Raw genomic sequence first — 24,509 nt, 5'->3', positions numbered from 1 at the left:
CTTCCACAACATTTCCATTGGATTAAGGTCAGGACTTTGACTTGGCCATTCCAAAACATTAACTTTATTCTTCTTTAACCATTCTTTGGTAGAATGACTTGTGTGCTTAGGGTTGTTGCCTTGTTGCATGACCCACCTTCTCTTGAGATTCAGTTCATGGACAGATGTCCTGACATTTTCCTTTAGAATTCACTGGTATAATTCAGAATTCATTGTTCCATCAATGATGGTAAGCCGTCCTGGCCCAGATGCAGCAAAACAGGCCCAAATCATGATACTACCACCACCATGTTTCACAAATGGGATAAGGTTCTTATGCTGGAATGCAGTGTTTTCCTTTCTCCAAACATAACGCTTCTCATTTAAACCAAAATGTTCTATTTTGGTCTCATCCGTCCACAAAACATTTTTCCAATAGCCTTCTGGCTTGTCCACGTGATCTTTAGCAAACTGCAGATGAGCAGCAATGTTCTTTTTGGAGAGCAGTGGCTTTCTCCTTGCAACCCTGCCATGCACACCATTGTTGTTCAGTGTTCTCCTGATGGTGGACTCATGAACATTAACATTAGCCAATGTGAGAGAGGCCTTCAGTTGCTTAGATGTTACCCTGGGGTCCTTTGTAACATCGCCGACTATTACACGCCTTGCTCTTGAAGTGATCTTTGTTGGTCGACCACTCCTGGGGAGGGTAACAATGGTCTTGAATTTCCTCCATTTGTACACAATCTGACTGTGGATTGGTGGAGTCCAAACTCTTAAGAGATGGTTTTGTAACCTTTTCCAGCCTGATGAGCATCAACAACGCTTTTTCTGAGGTCCTCAGAAATCTCCTTTGTTTGTGCCATGATACACTTCCACAAACGTGTTATGAAGATCAGACTTTGATAGATCCCTGTTCTTTAAATAAAACAGGGTGCCCACTCACACCTGATTGTCATCCTATTGACTGAAAACACCTGACTCTAATTTCACCTTCAAATTAACTCCTAATCCTAGAGTTTCACATACTGTTGCCACTCACAGATTAGATTAGATTAGATTAGATTAGATTAGATTAGATTAGATTAGATTAGATTAGATTAGATTAGATTAGATTAGATTAGATAAAACTTTATTGATCCCTTTGGGAGGGTTCCCTCAGGGAAATTAAGATTTCAGCAGCATCATTACAGATAAACAGAGAAAAGAAGTAGAGAAAACTTCTAGATAAATTAAAATAAATTAAGTATTTACATATACAAATATAAAAGACTAAGATATGGGGAAGAGAGGAAGGGGGGGAGAAGTGGGGTTAGGGTAAGTGTGTGTGTGTGTGGGGGGGGGGGAGCAGGAAAGATCTTGCACTTTATATTGCACATTATATTGCACATTGTCCAGTATTGCTTATTGTTAGGCTAGGCTACTGCTCCTTCCCATATGTACAACCCCGATTCCAAAAAAGTTGGGACAAAGTACAAATTGTAAATAAAAACGGAATGCAATGATGTGGAAGTTTCAAAATTCCATATTTTATTCAGAATAGAACATAGATGACATATCAAATGTTTAAACTGAGAAAATGTATCATTTAAAGAGAAAAATTAGGTGATTTTAAATTTCATGACAACAACACATCTCAAAAAAGTTGGGACAAGGCCATGTTTCCCACTGTGAGACATCCCCTTTTCTCTTTACAACAGTCTGTAAACGTCTGGGGACTGAGGAGACAAGTTGCTCAAGTTTAGGGATAGGAATGTTAACCCATTCTTGTCTAATGTAGGATTCTAGTTGCTCAACTGTCTTAGGTCTTTTTTGTCATATCTTTTGTTTTATGATGCGCCAAATGTTTTCTATGGGTGAAAGATCTGAACTGCAGGCTGGCCTCCGCAGCCATGATGCTGTAATTGATGCAGTATGTGGTTTGGCATTGTCATGCTGGAAAATGCAAGGTCTTCCCTGAAAGAGACATCGTCTGGATGGGAGCATATGTTGCTCTAGAACCTGGATATATCTTTCAGCATTGATGGTGTCTTTCCAGATGTGTAAGCTGCCCATGCCACACACACTAATGCAACCCCATACCATCAGAGATGCAGGCTTCTGAACTGAGCGCTGATAACAACTTGGGTCGTCCTTCTCCTCTTTAGTCTGAATGGCATGGCGTCCCTGATTTCCATAAAGAACTTCAAATTTTGATTCGTCTGACCACAGAACAGTTTTCCACTTTGCCACAGTCCATTTTAAATGAGCCTTGGCCCAGAGAAGATGTCTGCGCTTCTGGATCATGTTTAGATATGGCTTCTTCTTTGAACGATAGAGTTTTAGCTGGCAACGGCAGATGGCACGGTGAATTGTGTTCACAGATAATGTTCTCTGGAAATATTCCTGAGCCCATTTTGTGATTTCCAATACAGAAGCATGCCTGTATGTGATGCAGTGCCATCTAAGGGCCCGAAGATCACGGGCACCCAGTATGGTTTTCTGGCCTTGACCCTTACGCACAGAGATTCTTCCAGATTCTCTGAATCTTTTGATGATGATATGCACTGTAGATGATGATATGTTCAAATTCTTTGCAATTTTACACTGTCGAACTCCTTTCTGATATTGCTCCACTATTTGTCGGCTCAGAATTAGGGGGATTGGTGATCCTCTTCCCATCTTTACTTCTGAGAGCCGCTGCCACTTCAAGATGCTCTTTTTATACCCAGTCATGTTAATGACCTATTGCCAGTTGACCTAATGAGTTGCAATTTGGTCCTCCAGCTGTTCCTTTTTTGTACCTTTAACTTTTCCAGCCTCTTATTGCCCCATCCCAACTTTTTTGAGATGTGTTGCTGTCGTGAAATTTCAAATGAGCCAATATTTGGCATGAAATTTCAAAATGTCTCACTTTCGACTTTTGATGTGTTGTCTATGTTCTATTGTGAATACAATATCAGTTTTTGAGATTTGTAAATTATTGCATTCCGTTTTTATTTACAATTTGTACTTTGTCCCAACTTTTTTGGAATCGGGGTTGTAATATTGGATCATTTTCCTCAATAAATAAATGACCAAGTATAATATTTTTGTTTCATTTGTTTAACTGGGTTCTCTTTATCTACTTTTAGGACTTGTGTGAAAATCTGATGATGTTTTTGGTCATATTTATGCAGAAATATAGAAAATTCTAAAGGGTTCACAAACTTTCAAGCACCACTGTAAGCAAAATTCCCTAAATTTATCAAAACAATTCACCGATATCCTGACGAGTGGGGACACTGGAAAATATGTTACTCAATGTCCTTGGATGTAGTTCATATGAAAAATACGAGTGGAGTATTTCCCAGTAAATATACATATCTACACACACACATTGTATTCATATATTCATTCATGAATGTGGATGAGTATTAAAATTCTTTGTGGAGACCTGACCTTTGAGGGTTTTATTATTTGAGACTTTGCATGACAAAGCAGATTTATTCTCAACTCTCTTGATGTTCATGCTATAGCAGTTTGGCATTTTAGAGTCATTTTTAGAAATGCTTGAGAAAGTCACATGTTGGAAGAGGAAGGTGGCAGAAGTGGAACTCTAAAGTCATTAGGTGCACTACATGTGCACTGGGAGGAAAGAGTATTTGCAGCATAGCTCACTAGAATGCTATTTAACCAGCGTGATGGCCTACAGGAAGCTGGCAGCGCTGGGTTAATGGAGGGTGAAAGAGACATTACCCTGCATTTTGGAACATTTGATTTTCTCCAAGTGTTTAATAGCTGGTATACTTCTACAAGAGTCAATAAGATTCAGCTGAAGCAAGTCGAACCCTTCAAAATGTTTACCATAAACTCTTCTAAGACCCACTGACAGGTCCACACTTACATTTCTCGTTCTTGTAAATACTCACATTTCCTTTTGGTTTCACTGAATAGTGCATAGTAGTAACTGACTAATATGGTTGAAGATGAATAACTGAGAAGTTTTTGTTATTTTTTTAAACATATGGTCTAACAGCCCAACTATAATTTTGAAATACTTGAAAATTTCCTATAATTTTCCAGTTTAACAAACTGTAGTTTTGTTTAAAAAAAAACCCACCATGATAGATGACCAATGTTTTGGTGTTTTTCTTTCTCACAGCATTTGGAACCCTGGAAGCTCTACGCAACAGTAGGAGTTTTACTGGCCATTGACGTCCTGTCTATGATGATCTGGCAGATTGTTGACCCTTTGCACATTACCTTAGAGGTGCTTCAATTCTATTAGCAAAATGCAAAATAATGTACAGTGCCTTGCAAAAGTATTCATCCCCATTGGTGTTTGTCCTGTTTTGTCGTATTACAAGCTGGAATTAAAATGGATTTTTGGAGGGTTAGCACCATTTAATTTACACAACATGCCTACCACTTTAAAGGTAAAAATTCTTTTTTTTTTATTGTGACACAAACAATAATTAAGATGAAAAAACAGAAATCTGGAGTGTGCATAGGTATTCACCCCCTTTTGTATGAAACCTTGAAATAAGAGCTGGTCCAACCAATTCACTTCATGAGTCTCATAATTAGTTGACTAAGAGCCACCTGTGAGCAATCAAAGTGTCACATGATCTGTCACATGATGTCTGTATAAATCAACCTGTTCTGGAAGGACCCTGATTCTGCAACACTACTAAGCAAGCAACATGAAAACCAAGGAGCCTCCAAACAGGTCCGAGACAAAATTGTGGAGAAGTATAGATCAGGGTTGGGTTATAAAAAATATCCCAAACTTTGAATATCCCAGGGAGCACCATTAAATCCATTACAGCAAAATGGAAAGAATATGGCACCACTACAAACCTGACAAGAGAAGGCCACCCACCAAAACTCACAGACCAGGCAAGGAGGGCATTAATCAGAGATGCAACAAAGACACCAAAAATAACACTGAAGGAGCTGCAAAGATCCACAGTGGAGATGGGAGTATCTGTCCATAGGACCACTTTAAGCCGTATACTCCACAGAGCGGGGCTTTATGGGGGAGTGGACAGAAAAAAGCCATTGCTGAAGAAAACACATTTGGAGTTTTCCCAACAGCATGTGGCAGACTCCCCAAACACATGGAAGAAGATTCTCTGGTCAAATGAGACTAAAATTGAACTTTTTGGCCATCATGGGAAACGCCATGAGAACACCCTGAGAACACCATGAGAACACCCTGAGAACACCACCCCTACAATGAAGCATGGTGGTGGCAGCATCATGCTGTGGGGATGTTTTTTTATCTGCAGGGACAGGAAAGCTGGTCAGGACTGAAGGAAAGATGGATGGCACTAAATGCAGGGTAATTCTGGAGGAAAACCTGTTTGAGTCAGCCAGAGTTTTGAGACTGGGATGAAGGTGCACAGTCCAGCAAGACAATGACCCTAAACGTACTGCTAAAGTGACACTGGAGTGGTTTAAAGGGAAACATTTAAATGTCTTGGAATGGCCTAATCAAAGCTCAGACCTCAATCCAATTGAGAATCTGTGGCATAACTTGAAGATTGCTGTACACCAATGCAGCCCATCTAACTTGAAGGAGTTGGAGCAGTTTTGCCTTGAGGAATGGGCAAAAATCCCAGTGGCTAGATGTGCTAAGCTAATAGAGACATACCCCAAGAGACTTGCAGCTGTAATTGTAGCAAAAGGTACTACAAAGTATTGACTTTGAGGGGGGGAATACCTATACACACTCCAGATTTTTTTTCCATCTTAATTATTGTTTGTGTCACAATAAAAAAACAATGTGCGCCTTTAAAGTTATAGGCATGTTGTGTAAATCAAATGGTGCTAACCTCCCAAAAATCCATTTTAATTCCAGATTATAATGCAACAAAACAGGACAAACACCAAGGGGGATGAATACTTTTGCAAGGCACTGCAGAAAGCCTCTGTAGTAATATTATGAAAAGCAGCACTGCAATCAGGTTCGAGCTTAAATTCTATGAATTTATTGTGTTACGTTAAAAATAATGTCCAAATGTGCATTTATGAAACCTGATATTCTTAAATCAAAATGTTTTCAAGTATATAGACTTTTCTATCTGAGTTTTTTTTGGACCATTACAAAAAAATCAAAGATTAGTTACCTACCAGTTGTTATTGTATTGCTATATTATATTATATTATATTATATTATATTATATTATATTATATTATATTATATTATATTCATACTTATGTCCAGTGGTGGGAAGAGTACAAAACACACTGACTTGAGTACAAATGCTGCTTCTGTAGTCATCATTCATAAGAGGAAATCTAGCAATCAAGAAAATTACTCAAGTAACAGTAAATAAATCTGTATTGTGAAAAACTACGTGAGTAAAAAAAAAACTTTTTCATATGTCTACCACTGACACAATGAATCAAAAGTTTCCAAAGAATGCATACAAATAATATAACTATACAAGTGAACACCATCCTTATTATCAACAATATAGAAAGAAAGGTAACTTGAGCTGGCTAGGTAACAAAACCAAATGCTATTGGTTTTAGTAGTTTGCTTGTTTTCTAAAGCAATGGTCACATGACAGCTCACAATGCTTTGCGATGGGTTATCGATGAAAATTAGGCATTTTGGTGGTGATGCATGGCGATATACAAGTGAGCTAAAAGTTGTGGTCACGCAGTAGGCGAATACTTAACTGTCACGCACTTGAGCCTGGCACAGCTCGAGCGGCCACACTCGCTCACGGAGCGCGTTGTGTGCGCCCTTGGGACTCGGTCATTCTGGGAAACACCTGATGCTGATTTGATAGCAATCAGCACACGCATATAAGGACGCTGTTGTCACAGAGACTTTGTGAAGTATTATCATAATCACTGTTACGTTTGTTTCTAGCCATGTTTCTGACTCTGGTTAAATACTCTGCTTTATGACTCTGCTTTCTGTTTTGGTTTTGGTTTTGTTTCTGTTTTGTTACTCTGACCTGTCTCACGTTTTGTTTTTGTAAATATCACGCCTGCTAATAAATACTCTTCCTGCACTTAAATCCATCTGCCAACGCATACCTGACAGAATACTTTGCAAAGTCTTTGTGAAAACAGCATCCTCATATGCGCGTGCTGATTGTGCTCAAATCAGCATCAGGTATTTCCCATAACGACTGCGTCCCAAGCATGCCACAATGCACTCCGAAAGATCCTCGAATGTAAATGCACTTTGTAAATTTTGGGGAAGGTTAGGCTGTGCTGAGCCACTGTGTTGACGAGGCTCCTGCGAGCATCAGGGATATGGATTCAAGACAAATACATGTCAAGTGGCTCGGCCAAGATTCACCGAGCTTCAGGAAGTATTCCCAAACCCATCTGTGAGTATTTGCTGCTTAGTTTGCCAACAAAAACTGCCACCAAATTTCAGTGCATACTTTGAAAATTTTCACGATGTTTTTGGCCACTCATGAGGCGGAGACACACCAAAAAACAACTCGCGAAGCTCAGAGAACATTCGCTGTGCATCATGCAATTGGTAGCAATGCTACCCATTTTCCATTGCCAAGTATTCGCAAACCCATCGTGAGCTGGAGTGTGACCAGGGCCTTAGCTAGCACATGTTAATTCATACATGTTTCTAGCTGCATAGTTTGCTCCCTTAGACAATATCCTGAGCAGTATAGGCTGTAGCAGTATTTAGATACCGTGGGGTCCAAAAGTCTGAGACTGCATTGAAAATCTGGGATTTTCAACCCCAGAAAGATGTAGGATTTTGAAAAACAGGAAATGTGAAATGCCTTGATTATTTGGTCAAGATGTTGTACAATTTCTAGGTCACTATTTAAATTTAACAAATTTGTGACATTGACTGTTTTAACTCCTTTGTATAAACGGTTTGATTTCTTGTGAGTCTTTTCCCTTCCACTGAAGCATATGTTCAGACAACACGCCAGTGGATTTGATTTAGCATGGATTATCAGGTTTTACTTGTGGAGTTCAGGCCAGCTTGAGTGTCATTAAAGCAAAAAAGGTGCATACCAAGTACTAACAAAGGCTGAAATTCATGGGAAATATTTCTGAGATTCTACTTTTCACATGTTGTTGCTGATAACATCATTTATAATGAAAACCTTTGTGTTAAATTGAAAAAAAAAAAAGTAAAACAGAAGCATTTTCATTCTCTCACACTTTTGGACCCAAGTGTATATTTAACACAGTAGGGATTCTCTACCAAACTTTGAAATGTCACTACAAGTTTCCATGCTCAGAGTTTTCCTACTGTAAAACATCAAAAGATCAAGCGAGCTAGTTTAGCTTGTTTAGCTAGTTGAGCTGTGAAATGCCAATATCTCCACTACTTTCAGCTCGCATAATTTGTAGATCATTATCACGCTGTTTCGATTGAAGTATTTAAAACATTGCTCAGACATTGCCGCTTCTGCTGACTAAAGCATTTCACACCTGAAATGTAGACCTTCAGCAGGAAACTTTATTTTGATTGGCTCTTGAAATTAAATAATTTAAAATTTGGACATACTATCTTTTGATTGACTTTTACTCTTCCAGCATTACTTTTTTTTTTACTCCTGTTTTTTTTTCTACTGTAACCATGATCAAAGATAAATGTAACAAAGTTGATTATTTTATTTTTGAAATGCTTAAGTAAAATAATGAATAATATATTAAATTATATTTTTAAAAGTATGCTTAGATACTTATTTAATTATACTCAAAAAAGTACCATTACAGGTACACTGAAACTGGTTGAAAGTTGTGTACTTTTCACCCCTCTCTCTCTCTCTCTCTCTCTCTCTCTCACACTCTGTCTCTTTCACACACATCCCCTTCTGCTTCCTCCTTGTATCCTCTCGGTATCTGTCTGAGCAGAAGTTCACTAAAGAAGATCCTAAAGAAGATGTGGATTATTTGATTCAGCCTGTACTGGAGCACTGTAGCTCAGAGAAGATGAACACATGGCTTGGTACTACATTTTTCATCTATACCAAGTCTCTCTCTCTCTCTCTCTCTCTCTCTCATATTTCATTCTCCTTTATGCTTTAGACTGATATCCTAGTCTCTTTTCCATCTTAGAACCACAGTCTGGGATTTAAAGATGTGAGTCAATGCAATTGTCTTGGACACAGAGCAGAATGTTCTTATTTTGCCCCCCCCCAAAAAAAAGGCCGCCAACCTACTGGGAAACAAGTTTTAAGACAAAGAAACTTTGTTCTCAGGACTGACATATTTATAAAATATACATACACCTTATCTAACTTGAAGAGGAAGCCATGGGCTAATGGCTAGAGAAACAGCTTTGGGACCAAAAGGTGGCTGGTTCAATTCCCTAGACCAACAGGACTGGCTAAAGTGCCCTTGAGCAAGGTGCTTAACTCCCAACTGCTCTGGAAAGTGTGGTGGTGTACCTTGTGTCTGATTAGCCAAAGAAAAACTGATGATGTGATTATCAGTTTGGGCAGGTGACCCGGCCATAATAAACAAACCTTATTTGTAAGGCCATGTATTTAGTCTTACAAAGACAGCATTATTGGGAGGAAAAATCTCTAAATCGTGACAGTGCTGCAGGGACAATGGCCTGGTTTACCAAGATATGCAGGCCAAGCTCATGCATATCATGAAAACATGGGCAAGCATCCTAAATTCATCATCTCAGTTTGGAGACATTGATATATGGTAGAAGAGAGACCTTACTGAGTACTACAGAGAACCACACTAGGGGAAAGCAGGGAAATAAAACCCAATAAATGTCAGTTATCTGACAGATCATGTGAATTTTGCTCAGTATAACTTATCAAAAAAATATTATTCGACTGTCAAGGTGTTTTTCTGTACTGCTATTGCTGGAAAGTTGTGTAGCTCTTAAAATTTGATCAGGGTGCGTGGGTGCATTGTCGGTGTGTTAAATACAATTTTTTTTCTTTACTTGTATTGGAATTACATCTTATAATTACAAAATTACAGCTTCTAATTACAACCAGTTACTTGGCACCTCATTTTCTCTCATGTTTGCACTGATAAACATTCACACTGTGCTTCTTCTGAGTGAAAGTGTTTGCAGTGTGGAAGTTTTTCACAGTTTCAGCAGAGCTACAGGCTACAGCGAGGGGAACTCTCGAAACAGCTCAAACAAGCGTTGGGAGGAAATCATGACTAAAATGATACTCGTGTCTCACCCCAAACATTTATTCCTTTTTAACATTTACGTTTACATGTTCTGTAGCAGTGGCACATGTTTAATTCACACTGACTTGTAGTCGAGGCAGGACACAACCCACGTGTGCACAGATCAGCAGGTAATTGTTCACGTCTTTGCTCAAGGGCTCATCAGTGGCTCTCTGACAGTCCTCATAACTCTCTGATCACTAGCACAGAACCTTAACCCCTGAACCACAACATTTACTGCTATATTTGGATGGCACAGTGGTGTAGTGGTTGGTATCCGGTTATTTAGCACGAAAGTCTTTCAGCACAAGTTCTAAAGTCATTTAGCACAACTCTAAGTTCTTTAGCACAACTCTGGATTATGGTCACAATAATCGGAAAAAAAACCCTCATCTTGATATAGGAAGGGGTTTATTATGATTGTTTAGGGACCAGAAGCCAGAATTTCTGCTGCTGTGCATGTTAAGGATCAGTTGTTGATCCCTGAAACGTGGACTGAAAATCCGATTCGTTGGTGTCTTTGGATATTTGTAGTTAAGCCATAACAAACCTTGAATTTGTAAAAAATTAAAATAAAGAACAAACAAAAACTTTCTTTAAACTCTTATCATCTTGTAAATTTCACTTGACTTTTCATTCTTTATCAAATAACAAATTGTCAATAATAAATATGATATAATTTAAGCTTAGCACTTTAATAAAGACAAAACAAGCCTGGAAGTTGGCTGTAGCGGTGTACTGGGTCAGGGTACGTACTGTGTTAAATAATTTGGAGGGAGGATTGGTGACTAACATACGGGCTTCATCAAACATGGCGGTTTCAAGATGGTGGAGTGAGGAAATATAATCGCTTGGTTTTGATTGGAATCTCAGCAACTTTCATTAAAAAAATTCATCAAAAATCTTTAAACATGGTCAGTAAGTATTCATAATAAAGATTAAGTGTTCTTGGATCTTGTGCTAAAGAACTTAGAGTTGTGCTAAAAGACTTTAACACTTGTGCTAAAAGACTTTTGGGCTAAATAACCGTAAACCGTAGTGGTTAATGCTGTCGCCTCACAGCCAGAAGGTTCTGGGTTTGAACCCAGTGGTTGATGTAGGCCTTTCTGTGTGGTGTTTGCGTGTTCTCCTCATGTCTGTGTGGGTTTCCTCCAGGTGCTCTGTTTTCCCCCACAGTCCAAAGACATGCAGTTAAGTTAACTAGCTACTCTAAATTGCCCATGGGGTGAATACCTGAGCATGAGTAGTATGGCGGCTGCCAGCGACACCTTTGTATGCCTTCGACTCGGCCATGTTGAGCTGTGTCCTTCATAATTCAGCTATTCAGCTACATGAAAGAATGTTTCCAGTGCTGCTGAACTCACGGAAATGGTGCTATATAAGTTCATTAACAGTACTTCCTAGGACATCAATAATTCTCTGAAAATCTCAGCTACATTATTAAGAGGCAAAGTTACATCTTATTTGGTAGACATGGAAAAAAGGAAACAACACAAAGAAGAAGAAGAAAATTACTGGTATTTGGAAATATTTAGCAAATGAATGCCCTTTGCCATTGTGTTTTTCCCTCTTTTTATTTCTTCCCACTCCATGGCTCTCTGTAACCATGCTTATGTTTATTATCTGTTTCACTTCATGGAAAACATGTCATTTAACATTAGAACAATTCAGTCAGAAAATAAAATAAAAATATTTTCTTTTTTTCTTGCTTTAACCGTACCATATATTACAGTAATTTTCTTTACTGATTAGTTATCATGACTATATGCAGTTTATGAATGACTCATCTTCATCATGTTCGTATGTGTAACGCTGGCCACTTTACTATGTATTCTAAGCCAGCTAATGATTGACTTATGTAGCACAAACACTGCACAGGGACAGTGAGTGTAGAAACAAACTGACAGACACAACTGTCAGAAGGCAACATTTTCCTCAGACATGTTGGTAAATTACCAAGAAAAGTTTCTGTACAAGTAAATGACTCTGTAACTACATTAAGCTCAAGCGTGAACTAAACTTTCATGGGTTTTCCCATACTGAGAAATGCTAATATTGGGTTACAACTCGTGAGCATAGATCTTTCAGAAAATTTCCACTTTCAAAGATGTGAATACTGCAAGAGTGGACCATTTGTGTCGAAGTTCCTTATAAACATGATGAACACACAACCCAATTTGGCTGTAGCATTAGACTTACAGTATATTAAAAGGAATACTTGCAGATACAGCACTTATAAGTGGCAAATTACTTGCTGTACTGTATGTCTCGAAAATAATTTGGACCATTCATTCAGGTGTGTAACCATGGCTTGTATGTTCAATTAGGATATTGTGTTGAATACACTGCAGAACTTATGCATTTGAGATTTAGTCATTAGAGCACCACTATATGGAAGAAATAGCATGTCAGGTATCATTATCATTTATTTATAAGAAGATGCACTAAACCTCTTCACACAGAGTAATTAATGCTATTTTTCCACTTGTTTCCCCAAAACGCAAACAAGACATGCTTAATTCTCATCTCTTTTCTCCTTAGGAGTGGTGTATGGCTATAAGGGCCTGCTTCTGCTGCTGGGCATCTTCCTAGCCTATGAGACCAAATCCATCTCTACTGAGAAGATTAATGACCACCGAGCTGTCGGCATGGCTATCTACAACGTGGCTGTGAGTGTGACTTATGGTTGCTGCCATTCATAGCACTGCTAACGATTTCCTGCCTCTAGCATCTCTCTACAGCCAAGACTGTAGCATGTCATCCACAAACTGGACAAGATGGAAAAAAAAAGAAAAGAAAAGTGATAGTTTGATTTAATAGAGTGTCACTGTCAGCCAAAAGGTTTTTTTTGAAAAATCTAAAAATATTTATTACGGAATGTTTCGTGAATTGAGAAATGTTCAAAATGACGTGATTTCATTGGAACAGTTTAGATCTAATCTAATCAGAAAAGTCTTTATCACTTTAAAGGTAGACAGCCTTTCAGATTTTTCAAGTGTAGGTCATAAAAAGAATTGTCCCTGGCACCCAGCTATTTTTGTTTAGTGGACTGAAAGCTACTGAATTCGAATCACAGACTTCCAATTTGATTTTATTTTTTTAAATAGAACAATTAATGAATTTTGGGCAATGTGGCCCTAAATTATCCGCTTTTTCCTGCTTCACCATGACCCAATTGAAGATACTACGTCATGCATGACGTGGTGGGCTTTCCCCGTTCACGCAAGGCATTGTGGGATACAAATTTGAAACAGGAGACAAAAATGGAGGACACGAGTGTGTGAATGAAATGTGAAAGACCGACTACAGTAACGGAAAGTGAGAAGAAAAGACGTTATGTTGCGAAGGAAACGCAGGACCAAACTAATAAATATCGGCGCTCAGCGAACACCTCGGTGGGATCAGCTGTTCGTTTAGCTACAGAATGATGTAACTGTCAGTGCACGGTCAAAGGTAAACCTGTAGATAGCAGTAATGCAACACTGGATGCCAGCTGCCATAAAACCCGAAAGAAGAAGGAAAAAAAAGAAGGTAAACTTGCACATACGCACATGGACTTCCTTTGTTTGCTTGCCTGCGTGAAGCGAGCGATTTCATGCACATTATTTGCTCGGGAATCCTCTCAAATTAAATAACTTCCCAGCCACAGAATGGCCTGATAGTTTGTGAGATATTACAGAAATAAACATATATCACAATGACCAAATTTCAGAGGGAACTAAATTTCACCGATTTTATGAAATTGAAAGGCCGTTTAGCTTTAATTAGGCACATTATATTGATGTTTTAAAGTAAATACCAGCTGTGTGTGTGTGTGTCTTTTTAACTTATAGTTTTAACCCTCCAAGCAGTGCTGCATTTTAAAAAACTGTTATTAAATCATTCATTTAGGGTCACTTTTGACACCAAACAGTTAATATGTTCTACAAAGATTAAGCTATCCTTTTTTTAATTGCTATTCTTACCATTTTGTTTGGTCTGTGGCAATAATAGTGATTGAACTGTAACAAAAAAAAGAAAAAATACCAGGGATTCAGAAATTTTTCACCCCCAACATTGTATGTATTTGATATCCTTTAGATTAGTCAATACAAAATAGAAATGTGAATTAAAATGTACTGTGAATTGTTTGATAAGGAAAAAGGGTGGAGCTGAGCAACATTTTTAGCTGTGGGTGGAGCCTATTGTGTTGGATTCGTAGAACCATCGTTCTGTTCTTCTTAAAACTGTTATTATTACAGGCGTTAGCAGATGCTCTTATCCAGAGCGATGTACAACATACCTAGAGCAGCCTGGGGAGCAGTTGGGGGTTAGGTGCCTTGCTCAAGAGCACTTCAGCCATTCCTACTGGTCCAGGGAATCAAACCAGCAACCTTTTGGTACCAAAGCTGCTTCTCTAACCTTTAGGCTTAATGGTTATAATATTATTATTATTATTTTTCCCGGGCGGCACGGTGGTGTAGTGGTTAGCGCTGTCGCCTCACAGCAAGAAGGTCCGGGTTCGAGCCCCGTGGCTGGCGAGGGCCTTTCTGTGTGGAGTTTGCATGTTCTCCCCGTGTCCGCGTGGGTTTCCTCCGGGTGCTCCAGTTTCCCCCACAGTCCAAAGACATGCAGGTTAGGTTAACTGGTGACTAAATTGACCGTAGGTGTGAATGTGAGTGTGAATGGTTGTCTGTGTCTATGTGTCAGCCCTGTGATGACCTGGCGACTTGTCCAGGGTGTACCCCGCCTTTCGCCCGTAGTCAGCTGGGATAGGCTCCAGCTTGCCTGCGACCCTGTAGGACAGGATAAAGCGGCTAGAGATAATGAGATGAGATTATTTTTCCCTTTTCCTTGTTATAATCCAAGATCAACAGAAGTCTGAAATAATGAAATGAGTAAGATCTAGTTCATGGAAAATCAGCAAATAATTTTCCTAAGATATAATTGAAAATTTATGATTATTATAGATCTAGAAATGCTTTAAAATTGCCCCTGTAAAAGACCTAGAATGCAACTCTCTACAGTGGGGTGTCGTCCAACTCACCTTGTTTTTTGTGGTTCCAACAATAATTGAACCACATTTGCTTATTGAAACCTCTCTGTATGTCACTTGATCATAAAATTTCCATAATTCTGTCCAAAACTGCTCATAATACCCATCGCTTGGGTTCATGCTGGTTTATTCCAGAGGAAATTGTATAAACAGATATATATATTTTTTTCAAATTGTACAAGAGACTTCTTTTAAATGAAGCCTAGATTGTTGGCGCTGAATGTTGCACTCTCTGCGTGGCTGCTTGAAAACAGTTCTAGTAATAACTGCAAGTGCTTTGAAGGATGATTTGCATAATTGAAACCATTTCTTCAAATCCCCTCCCTCTAAACTGGGTTTAATGAGAAAACAAAAAAACACTTGACTGGAACATGAGGGAGGCTGCAGTTTTCATCATGTGAGAAGATTTCAGTTTCAGCAAGTGTTTCATATCTATGTAGTTTCTCTTCGTCACTTTTATTAGAGGGAAATGTAGGTTTTCTATCTGTGAGGATGTACACTACCGTTCAAAATTTTGGGGTCACTTTGAAATTTCCTTATTTTTGAAAGAAAAGCACTGTTCTTTTCAATGAAGATCACTTTAAACTAATCAGAAATACACTCTATAGAGATCTTGCAGTCACGTGACCGGAAAGTACACAACCGCCATCTTGTCGGTCAAAAACACCGCTGAATACTGCTGCACTCGTGTACAGAATGGATCAATTTCAACCGACGGACTACACGGCTCATTTTTCTAATGAACAGATAACTAGATATATGTCTAAAATAAACGATCTACAGATTAGTGACCCTTATGGCTTACCGGACGGAGTTTTCACGACCGGATTTTGAACTGCCAGCGGAATACCCGGACGTGTATAATTACCCCATTAACTTTCCCTCGCTGTTCAGTGGTGAAGCACTGCATGCCTATAAATCTCTGGACAGTTATCTTTACAGAAATTCAGGATTTGTCAGCGACTCAGATGTGGCATCTTGTAAACAAGAATCCTCATTGGATGGGTAAGTCACTTAAGTATTGAGTATAGCACTGACCAGCCGATTATAGAATAGAATAAGGCAATTCCAGCTGTAATTCCAAATCGTCCGTCTTGTTTACATGGATCTGGCGTTGGAGAGGTAGAGGCTTGGCAGTGGAGGTTTGAGTGGCTGTTTTCTGAGCTTAGTCAACAGGCCAGCTCTGCCTGCAGCCTCGCTTTTACTTCCGCTCCCGGCGCCGCCTCCTTCGCTTTGCTTCCAATAACAATCCACGGAGACCCCGCTGGTCTCGCTATCTCGTCCGGAATGTTGTGCATGCGATAGAAATCGCTACAAACCGTCATTTTCTGCTGGAAACCAATGTCCAGTAAGTCCATACGGTTGTAGTGGATATTGAAGTCCGGTACAGACGAACAACATGCAAAAATACACACAAAAAACATAAAAAACGTGCACAGGTAGGGAGAGCTTGTAGCCGCAGCCGTTGTAGTAGAATTGTATATAGTAGGGTTTTCCAGAAGAAAAGGCAGAAGTAAAAGCAGAAGTAGAACCAGAAGTAGAAGTAGAAGGCGTAATATGGCGTTTGACCGACAAGATGGCGTCTGTCACAATCTGGATCGGCTGTGACGTCACATGCAAGTGCTCCATACATTGCTAATGTGGTAAATGACTATTCTAGCTGCAAATGTGTGGTTTTTGGTGCAATATCTCCATAGGTGTATAGAGGCCCATTTCCAGCAACTCTCACTCCAGTGTTCTAATGGTACAATGTGTTTGCTCATTGCCTCAGAAGGCTAATGGATGATTAGAAAACCCTTGTACAATCATGTTAGCACAGCTGAAAACAGTTGAGCTCTTTAGAGAAGCTATAAAACTGACCTTCTTTTGAGCAGATTGAGTTTCTGGAGCATCACATTTGTGGGGTCGATTAAATGTTCAAAATGGCCAGAAAAATGTCTTGACTATATTTTCTATTCATTTTACAACTTATGGTGGGAAATAAAAGTGTGACTTTTCATGGAAAACACAAAATTGTCTGGGTGACCCCAAACTTTTGAATGGTAGTGTAGCTCTTTGAAATAAACCCTTAAGTCCTGCAAATATGCAAAAATACATTAGTAGCTTTGTTAATATCAGTGGGCTAGCAGGGTTAAGCCTCACTGTCTTTCAAAGGTAAAAGAAACACTAAGATCAGGTTTCATATTTTGGGCATCCCCATCATCTTATCTGCGGTTATGAAACATCTTAAAGAGGATTATTTGTGCTTGTGTGCAGGCCCGCCGACAGGGGGGGACAAACGGGTATGTTGTCCCGGGCCCAGGAATGGGGGGGGGGGGGGGGGGGGGGGCAGAACTGGGCTCTCATGAAGTTGCGATTATTTTATTTCATTTCAAAGTGTGTTGATTTGGGGGAGAAATGTGCTATATTTGCATTCAATAAATGATTTCTAGATCTTTTGCCTTTATTGTCTTTGAAAAAGGCGTCAAGAACCCCCTACCACCCCTAATGCAAAACTGGTTTGGTCTGACTCTTTGATTAAGGGGGAAAAAACGACATCGTTCGATCATAGCACTTCGACAATCAGCGTGCGTGCCATTTGCCAACATGCACAAGTCAGGAGCACAGAAAAGAAAAGAGAAAAAGAGAGGAAGAAACCAAGAGACTCAGGGGCTCACTGCATAAATATTTTAAAAAAGATTCGGATGATGCAGCAGGTACTAGCAAAGGCAGTGGGGCAGCTGAGCCAGGTAAGACCAGTGTTGGGCACGTCACTTTCAAAAAGTAATTAGTTATAGTTACTTTTCCCAAAAAGTAACTGAGTTAGTAACGGAGTTACTTTTCATAAAAGTAACTAATTACCAGGGAAAGTAATTATTCCGTTACATTTTGTTCCCCCTCAAAAAAAATCAAATTCAATTAGTGTAATCATAATAAAAGTGAATGTTAAATGTGTTTAATGACTGAAATGGACACTTAACAGAACCAATTAGTAATGTTATCTACACTATATTAATATTTTTGTGGGACAATGTGAGATAAGACCTATCAAATGTAATATATTTTTGTAGTTATTAAAATTATGTTACTAATTACTGGCCACTGACGAGGACAAACGCTTTGTTCCTCGACATAATGTGCATTGCACGTAAACACTCTGGCCTTTTATTTCAAGTAATGAAAAGTAATGGCTGTATTTCCAATGTGAAAGCGCAGTGCTGGGCTGACCGCTCGCCATCGCTGTCTTCTGATTGAAAGAGCGCCCAGTAGTGCAGTAGGCGTGGCCTACCTTCGTATGTTGTCCAAATCTACTCTGATTGGCTTACTGTGCCGTTGTCTCGCATCTCCCCGCCCCACACGAAAGCAGAGTAAAGAAAGGCTGAACGAGCAGCATGCCAGATGAGAACAGCTTTAATAAAATAACGCATAGTATTTTATTGTAAGTAACGGGAACGGCGTTATAACGATGTAAAAAGTAATTAGTTAGATTACTCGTTACTAAAAAAAGTAACGCCGTTAGTAACGCCGTTTATTTCTAACGCCGTTATTCCCATCACTGGGTAAGACACAGCCAACTTTTTCCAGCCCCGTAAAGTAACCCCAACCAAGGCACGCGCGGCACGCAATTCATGTTACAAACGAGGGGAGAGCAAGTCACACTGAACACCATATCAAACGCACAGGGCATTGAATCATTTCATAACCACAATGGCTTAATAACATTGTGTTTCATATATCTGATTGAAGCTAAGAATATTCACATTAGCCCGCAATCATATCCCGCCGTTTCTCGAGCGGTGTGTTCTTCTCTGCTTTTCACACTGGACAGTACGCACGCACGCACAACAAAAGTCCGGTGCATTGCATTTCGCACCTGAATAGTTGCAGACTAAGGAAATGTTAAAACTGTAAAAATGTTGAAATGCTAAAATGAAATGGTTGTTGACCGGTTTAATGGTTTTTGAATACCTGTCATTTAAGGGTTGGAGTGAGTAGAGACTGGGATAAGAGAGGTGGGTGTGTGTGTGGGTTGGCCCGGGGGGTTGTTAGGGGGGGCCCATTCAGAGCATTTTGTCCCGGGCCCAGCCAAAGCTGTCAGCGGCCCTGCTTGTGTGTGTGTTTTTTTGTTTTTGTTTTTTAACCGAGTGTAACAGCACCACTAGCGATCGTACAAAAAAAACACAGAATTATATGAAGTGAGGTTGTGGGCTAACTGTAACAAGCCCAGTGCTGTAGGCAGTGATACTCTCTGCTGTATGTTCATGCAGCTAATCGGTGACATTTGACGCTGTGTAGTCACGTGACACAACTGCCTACTTTTGAGCTCCAGTGGGCTAATATATTCTAGCTCATTTGGGTAATGTTTCCATAATAAGTCACCAGTAAGCGAGTTACAGACTCAGTCGCAGGGGTAATGAACGTTAACAAAGTGGATTGCTTACTCTATCATTATTTTTCTGCGAAAATATGTTTGCAGGAGAAACTGAAAATTGGTAGACTGAGCACACGCTGTCTAATCAAAGTAGAAAAATGCACAAAAGGACAGATGACAAAACCGTAAGTTTAGTGGTTTTGTAATGAAAGGGTTACAAATTTAATGTGTACCGTTTGCTTTGCAGACGAAATGCAGTTTAGTCTCAAATGCCAAAAGTTATACATAAACTTTTATTTATTAGTAATATACACAGTACTGTGCAAAAGTTTTAGCCACACTATTTTTTTCATACAACTTTTGTTATAGATTTCTATTTTATGACTTTTACATTATCGAGTCGGTACAAAAACATTTTAGATTTCCAAACGTTCGTTTTCCAGCACAAAATTAAATGTTACAGGAAAAAACAAGTTTGCATCTGAGCAACATATTACATAAGAGAGCACTTTTCAGATTAAAAAAGAAAACATAATGAAGGTTGCTGGGTTTTGGTACAAAATTAAGAAACTAATGTGACAGTCAAAGTGTCCAGAAGAACTGTGGCTGGTTCTGTAAGATGCTCAGTAAAACCTACAGCTCATTTCCGCATAAAACTGCACTCATTGTACCTCAGACTACTTTTTTTTTTTTAAAGCAAAGGGTCGTCTCACACCAAATATTGACTTTGTTTCATTTATTATGGCTTACTGATTAGTGTTTATAGTATTTTTTTTATATTGAAACATTTCATTTCATTATTTTAAGCCATTTCTGGTCTACAGCATTTCTTTACATGTGCCTAAGACTTTTGCACAGTACTATAATACCATAAAAATGCAAAAACCAAAAGGGCTGGACCCTATGAGGATATTAGATCAATATCACGATAAATTAACATCCAGATATGCTTTTCAGAGCTTTTGGAGTGCTGTCAGGTGTCAGTACTTTTATAACTCGTATTATACTCGTAAGATAGACTTTAAATTTTTCTTGTTAAAATTTTTTGTTAGTTATTTTTACTGCCTCTACCACTCAGAGTAAGAGCGTTATAGGGTATTTCTGACATACAAATTGTGGCGAAGATAAGTTATGTTATGCATGTACTGGTATACAATGGCAGGAAGGTATGATGCAGGTCTTAGAGGGTTAATTAAAATGACCTCCCTTCTTTTTCTCTTTCTAGGTTCTATGTATGATCACAGCTCCTGTGACGATGATTCTCTCCTCTCAGCAGGATGCCTCTTTTGCCTTTGCATCTCTGGCTATCGTCTTCTCGGGCTATATCACTTTGGTGGTGCTCTTTGTGCCCAAGGTTTGTAATTCAAAACAGCTCATAAAACTTAATTATTTTGTCATTTATTTTCCACTAGCTTTTGATTTCCCTCGTACTGTTCCTTGTCTTACTGCTCGCTTTACCTGAAGTGGTATTGCTTTGCTTTGTTGTATCAGCTCCGTATACTTTTGTAGTTTTGTCATGAGTTTGATAAAGGGTTCCTCCTGCTGTTATGTAGATGCGGCGTTTGATCATGCGTGGGGAGTGGCAGTCTGAGCAGCAGGACACACTGAAGACGGGATCGTCTACCAACAACAACGATGAAGAAAAATCACGGCAGCTCGAGAGAGAGAATCGAGAACTCCAGAAGATTATTCAGGAGGCATGTTTAGCATCTCTTTTGTGTTTCTATCCTACAGTCTTGTGTCTTTCAAAAGCATATGCCTGTTAGACAGATATATGTGGAGTTGCGTTACAGTTAAAAAGTTAATGCTGACACCTTTCTGTTTTAGCCAACATTAACTTTTTCAGCAGTTTGTGCTACAGTAGCTCTTCTGTGGGATTGGACCATATGGGCTAGCCTTCATGCCCCATGCGAATCAATGAGCCTTCGACACCCATGACCCTGTCGCTGGTTCACCAGCTGCCCTTCCTTGGATCACTTTTGTTAGGTACTAACCACTGCATACCGGGAACACCCCACAAGATGTGCCATTTTGGAGATGATCAAACCCAGTCATCTAGCCATCACAATTTGGCCCTTGTCAAAATCACTCAGATCCTTACATTTGGCCATTTTTCTTGCTTCTAACACATCAACTTATAGAACTGACTATTCTCCTGCTGCCTAATATATCCCACCCCTTGACAGGTGCCATTGTAATGAGATAATCAATGTTATTCACTTCACCTTTCAGTGGTTTAAATTTTATGGCTGATTGGCGTGGTTTATATATATATATATATATATATATATATATATATATATATATATATATATATATATATATGTGTGTGTGTGTGTATATATATATATATATATATATATATATATATATATATATATATATATAAACTGGGTGTGTTACCAGTATGCAGTGGTTGGTATGTATGAAAAATTTTTCAAGGAAGGACAATTGGTGAACTGGTAACAGGGTCATGGGCCCCCACCACCAGCCCCCTGGTGGTGGGAGCCCATGACCCTGTTACCAGGGTTATATATATATATATATATATATATATATATATATATATATATATATATATATATATATTTATTTTTTTTTTTAAATTATTATTATTATTATTTGTTCCAGAAAGAGGAGCGCGTGACAGAACTACGAAACCAATTAGCAGAGCGTCAGGCTCTCCGGGCTCGGAAACCAGTGTCTTGTCAGAACCAAAACCAGAACCACAGCGTCCCTCTTCTGGCTTCATCTGAGCCTCCTGGCTACTCAACTGGCACAGATCAGCACTCAGTACCTCCCTCCTTCTCCAACAACTCCACCCTCTACCAGGGAGAAGGCAAGCTCAGCCGGAATCACTGCCACAACAGCCGACTGCCTCTTCTCTACAAATGAGCCAGGCAGAACTGGAGATAAACAGGCTGTGTGTCGATGAGTTCATGTGAGTTAACACAGTGTAGTTCAGCATCTTTGGTTTTTAATAATTCTTTCACTCCAGTCATTCTTTTAGCAATATTTTTCAATATATGTTTACGTCTAGTGCTATGCCATCTCGTATGTCACCACTGTATCAATATTAACATCAATATTCTACTGTGTATCAATGTATATTATGGAGTTTGTCATTTTACAACTTTCCTCAACCTACATGTGTAAAGAAAGAAAGCACAAAAACTAAGCAGCCTTTGGTAAATAACTAAAATGAACAAGAAAATTCTCTAAAGGGAAATGTTGTTTTATATATATATATATATATATATATATATATATATATATATATATATATATATCGGAACAAATGCGTATTGGTATCATTTTGATCCACGCAATTTTATTTCAAGAAGTGAAACATGTGATGCTCGATACAAAATGTCACTCTCTCCTTCTTCCATTTAATCCTCTTTACTGGGGGAATCCCTTAGGGGAATAAAATAAGAGCATTATCCCTGAGGCAGGGGAGGCCCCATATTTGCAGAAGTGAAATTGATATTTAAAGCTCTCCAGGTGAGTCAGTTGATGTATAAGGCTAAACCAAGCTCAACATTCACTGCAAAAAAAAAAAATTGCGTGACTGTTCCACTGCTTCCTGAAATGTCTCAGTCTTCCAAGTGTTATTCTCTGACATACAGTAAATACACAACTTCCATACACTGCATCTGCTTTTTTCGAATGATAGGAGGGAAGTGAGCAGATACAGTGTATTTTTAGGGTCATTTTGTTTGTGTTTCAGAAAGGATCCATCCCCAACCCAGTTTTGTTTTCCAGCCTTATTTGATATTAACCTGCCTTCATGTAAATTCATGTAAATTTGGACGAGAAGAAAAAAGTCTAACCTTTCTTTGTCCTTTATGTTTTACTTTTGTGTGCTTTCTGTAATCCTTCTCTGTTTTCTCGTTTCAGTAGCGGTAAGTTGGTCTGTGTTGTTTTAGTTTTCCTTTGCGTATCGTTTTTACGGAGTTGTGGTCAAATTTTATGACCTGCAAAGGCACATCTGTAGTACTAAATCATGTACAACAGCATTTTTAGCGCATAATAAGAGCACAGTGCACAACTAATGGTGAAAATGTTCCACTTATTTTTTTTTCCTGAAGTTCAATGTTGCCATAAAAAATCCAGTTGCAATCCATATTAGATTTAGCACAAATAATAAGCCTTACTCAAACCCTTTACTCTGCACTTTTAGCATCGATACAGTATCTCTGTGTCTGCAAGGTAGTGTTATTCAAAGAGAAAATATAAAGAATTAGTTTATTGTGATGAGATTGAATGATATTCAGAAACAGTTATAAATACTGATACTCTCGTGCAATATTTCAATACTCAGCATTTGTGTCTTTTGTATGATAACACAATACTGACCTTTGTTTGCACAGTGCTATGGACCATTTTTCACGCTTTATTTTGTTCATGTGTTACATTACTGTTGTAATGTTGGAAACGCACTCAGAAAATGTGTCACATTTCTTTGTATAATTGCTGAGCATATTTAAACTGCACAACATAGCAAATGTTCCTACAGCATGTAAACATTATATTGACTAATTTAGCTCAGGGTATGTAATTATACTATCACTTTTATATTATATATATATATATATATATATATATATATATATATATATATATATATATATATATATAATGTATGTGTGTGTGTAAAAAAATAAATGTTTATTTATCAGATGTGTGCACTATATTACAATGTAGACATACTCCGAATCATTCCATATACTGTATAAATCAGTAATCCAATCCCGATATAATTTTTGCCAATTTGTTTGTAATTAATATATGTATTGTAAATATAATAATCTTTTATGTATATGCAAAATTTATAGTTCAATAAAACCCATTATTTTGCACTGACTTTAAATGTTGTCGACACATAGAATTAATACACGAGCAACCTTGAAATTAACTGAAAATGACTCTCGGAAAGGGGCAGCACGGTGGTGTAGTGGTTAGCGCTGTTGCCTCACAGCAAAAAGGTCCGGGTTCGAGCCCAGTGGCTGGTGAGGGCCTTTC

General features: G+C 38.6%; 1 protein-coding gene across 4 annotated transcripts in view; it reads left to right on the top strand.

Annotated features, from left to right (window-relative positions):
* Positions 1–22,702, top strand: part of gabbr1a (gamma-aminobutyric acid (GABA) B receptor, 1a) — a 171,868-nt gene extending 149,166 nt beyond the window's left edge. For all 4 annotated transcript variants that reach the window (XM_060944267.1, XM_060944268.1, XM_060944270.1 and 1 more), the window contains 6 exons: positions 4,103–4,210; positions 8,806–8,899; positions 12,640–12,767; positions 20,710–20,838; positions 21,038–21,181; positions 22,116–22,702. In XM_060944267.1, the coding sequence (XP_060800250.1) occupies positions 4,103–4,210; positions 8,806–8,899; positions 12,640–12,767; positions 20,710–20,838; positions 21,038–21,181; positions 22,116–22,379 (867 nt within the window). In that variant the 3' untranslated portion in view covers positions 22,380–22,702. The remainder of the gene's footprint in view (positions 1–4,102; positions 4,211–8,805; positions 8,900–12,639; positions 12,768–20,709; positions 20,839–21,037; positions 21,182–22,115) is intronic.
* Positions 22,703–24,509: the final 1,807 nt, after the last annotated feature.

This window comes from Neoarius graeffei, chromosome 17, assembly GCF_027579695.1.
Source record: "Neoarius graeffei isolate fNeoGra1 chromosome 17, fNeoGra1.pri, whole genome shotgun sequence".
Classification (NCBI taxonomy): Eukaryota; Metazoa; Chordata; class Actinopteri; order Siluriformes; family Ariidae; genus Neoarius; species Neoarius graeffei.
Note: the sequence above shows the minus strand (reverse complement) of the source record. Positions and strands in the feature narration are given on the sequence as shown.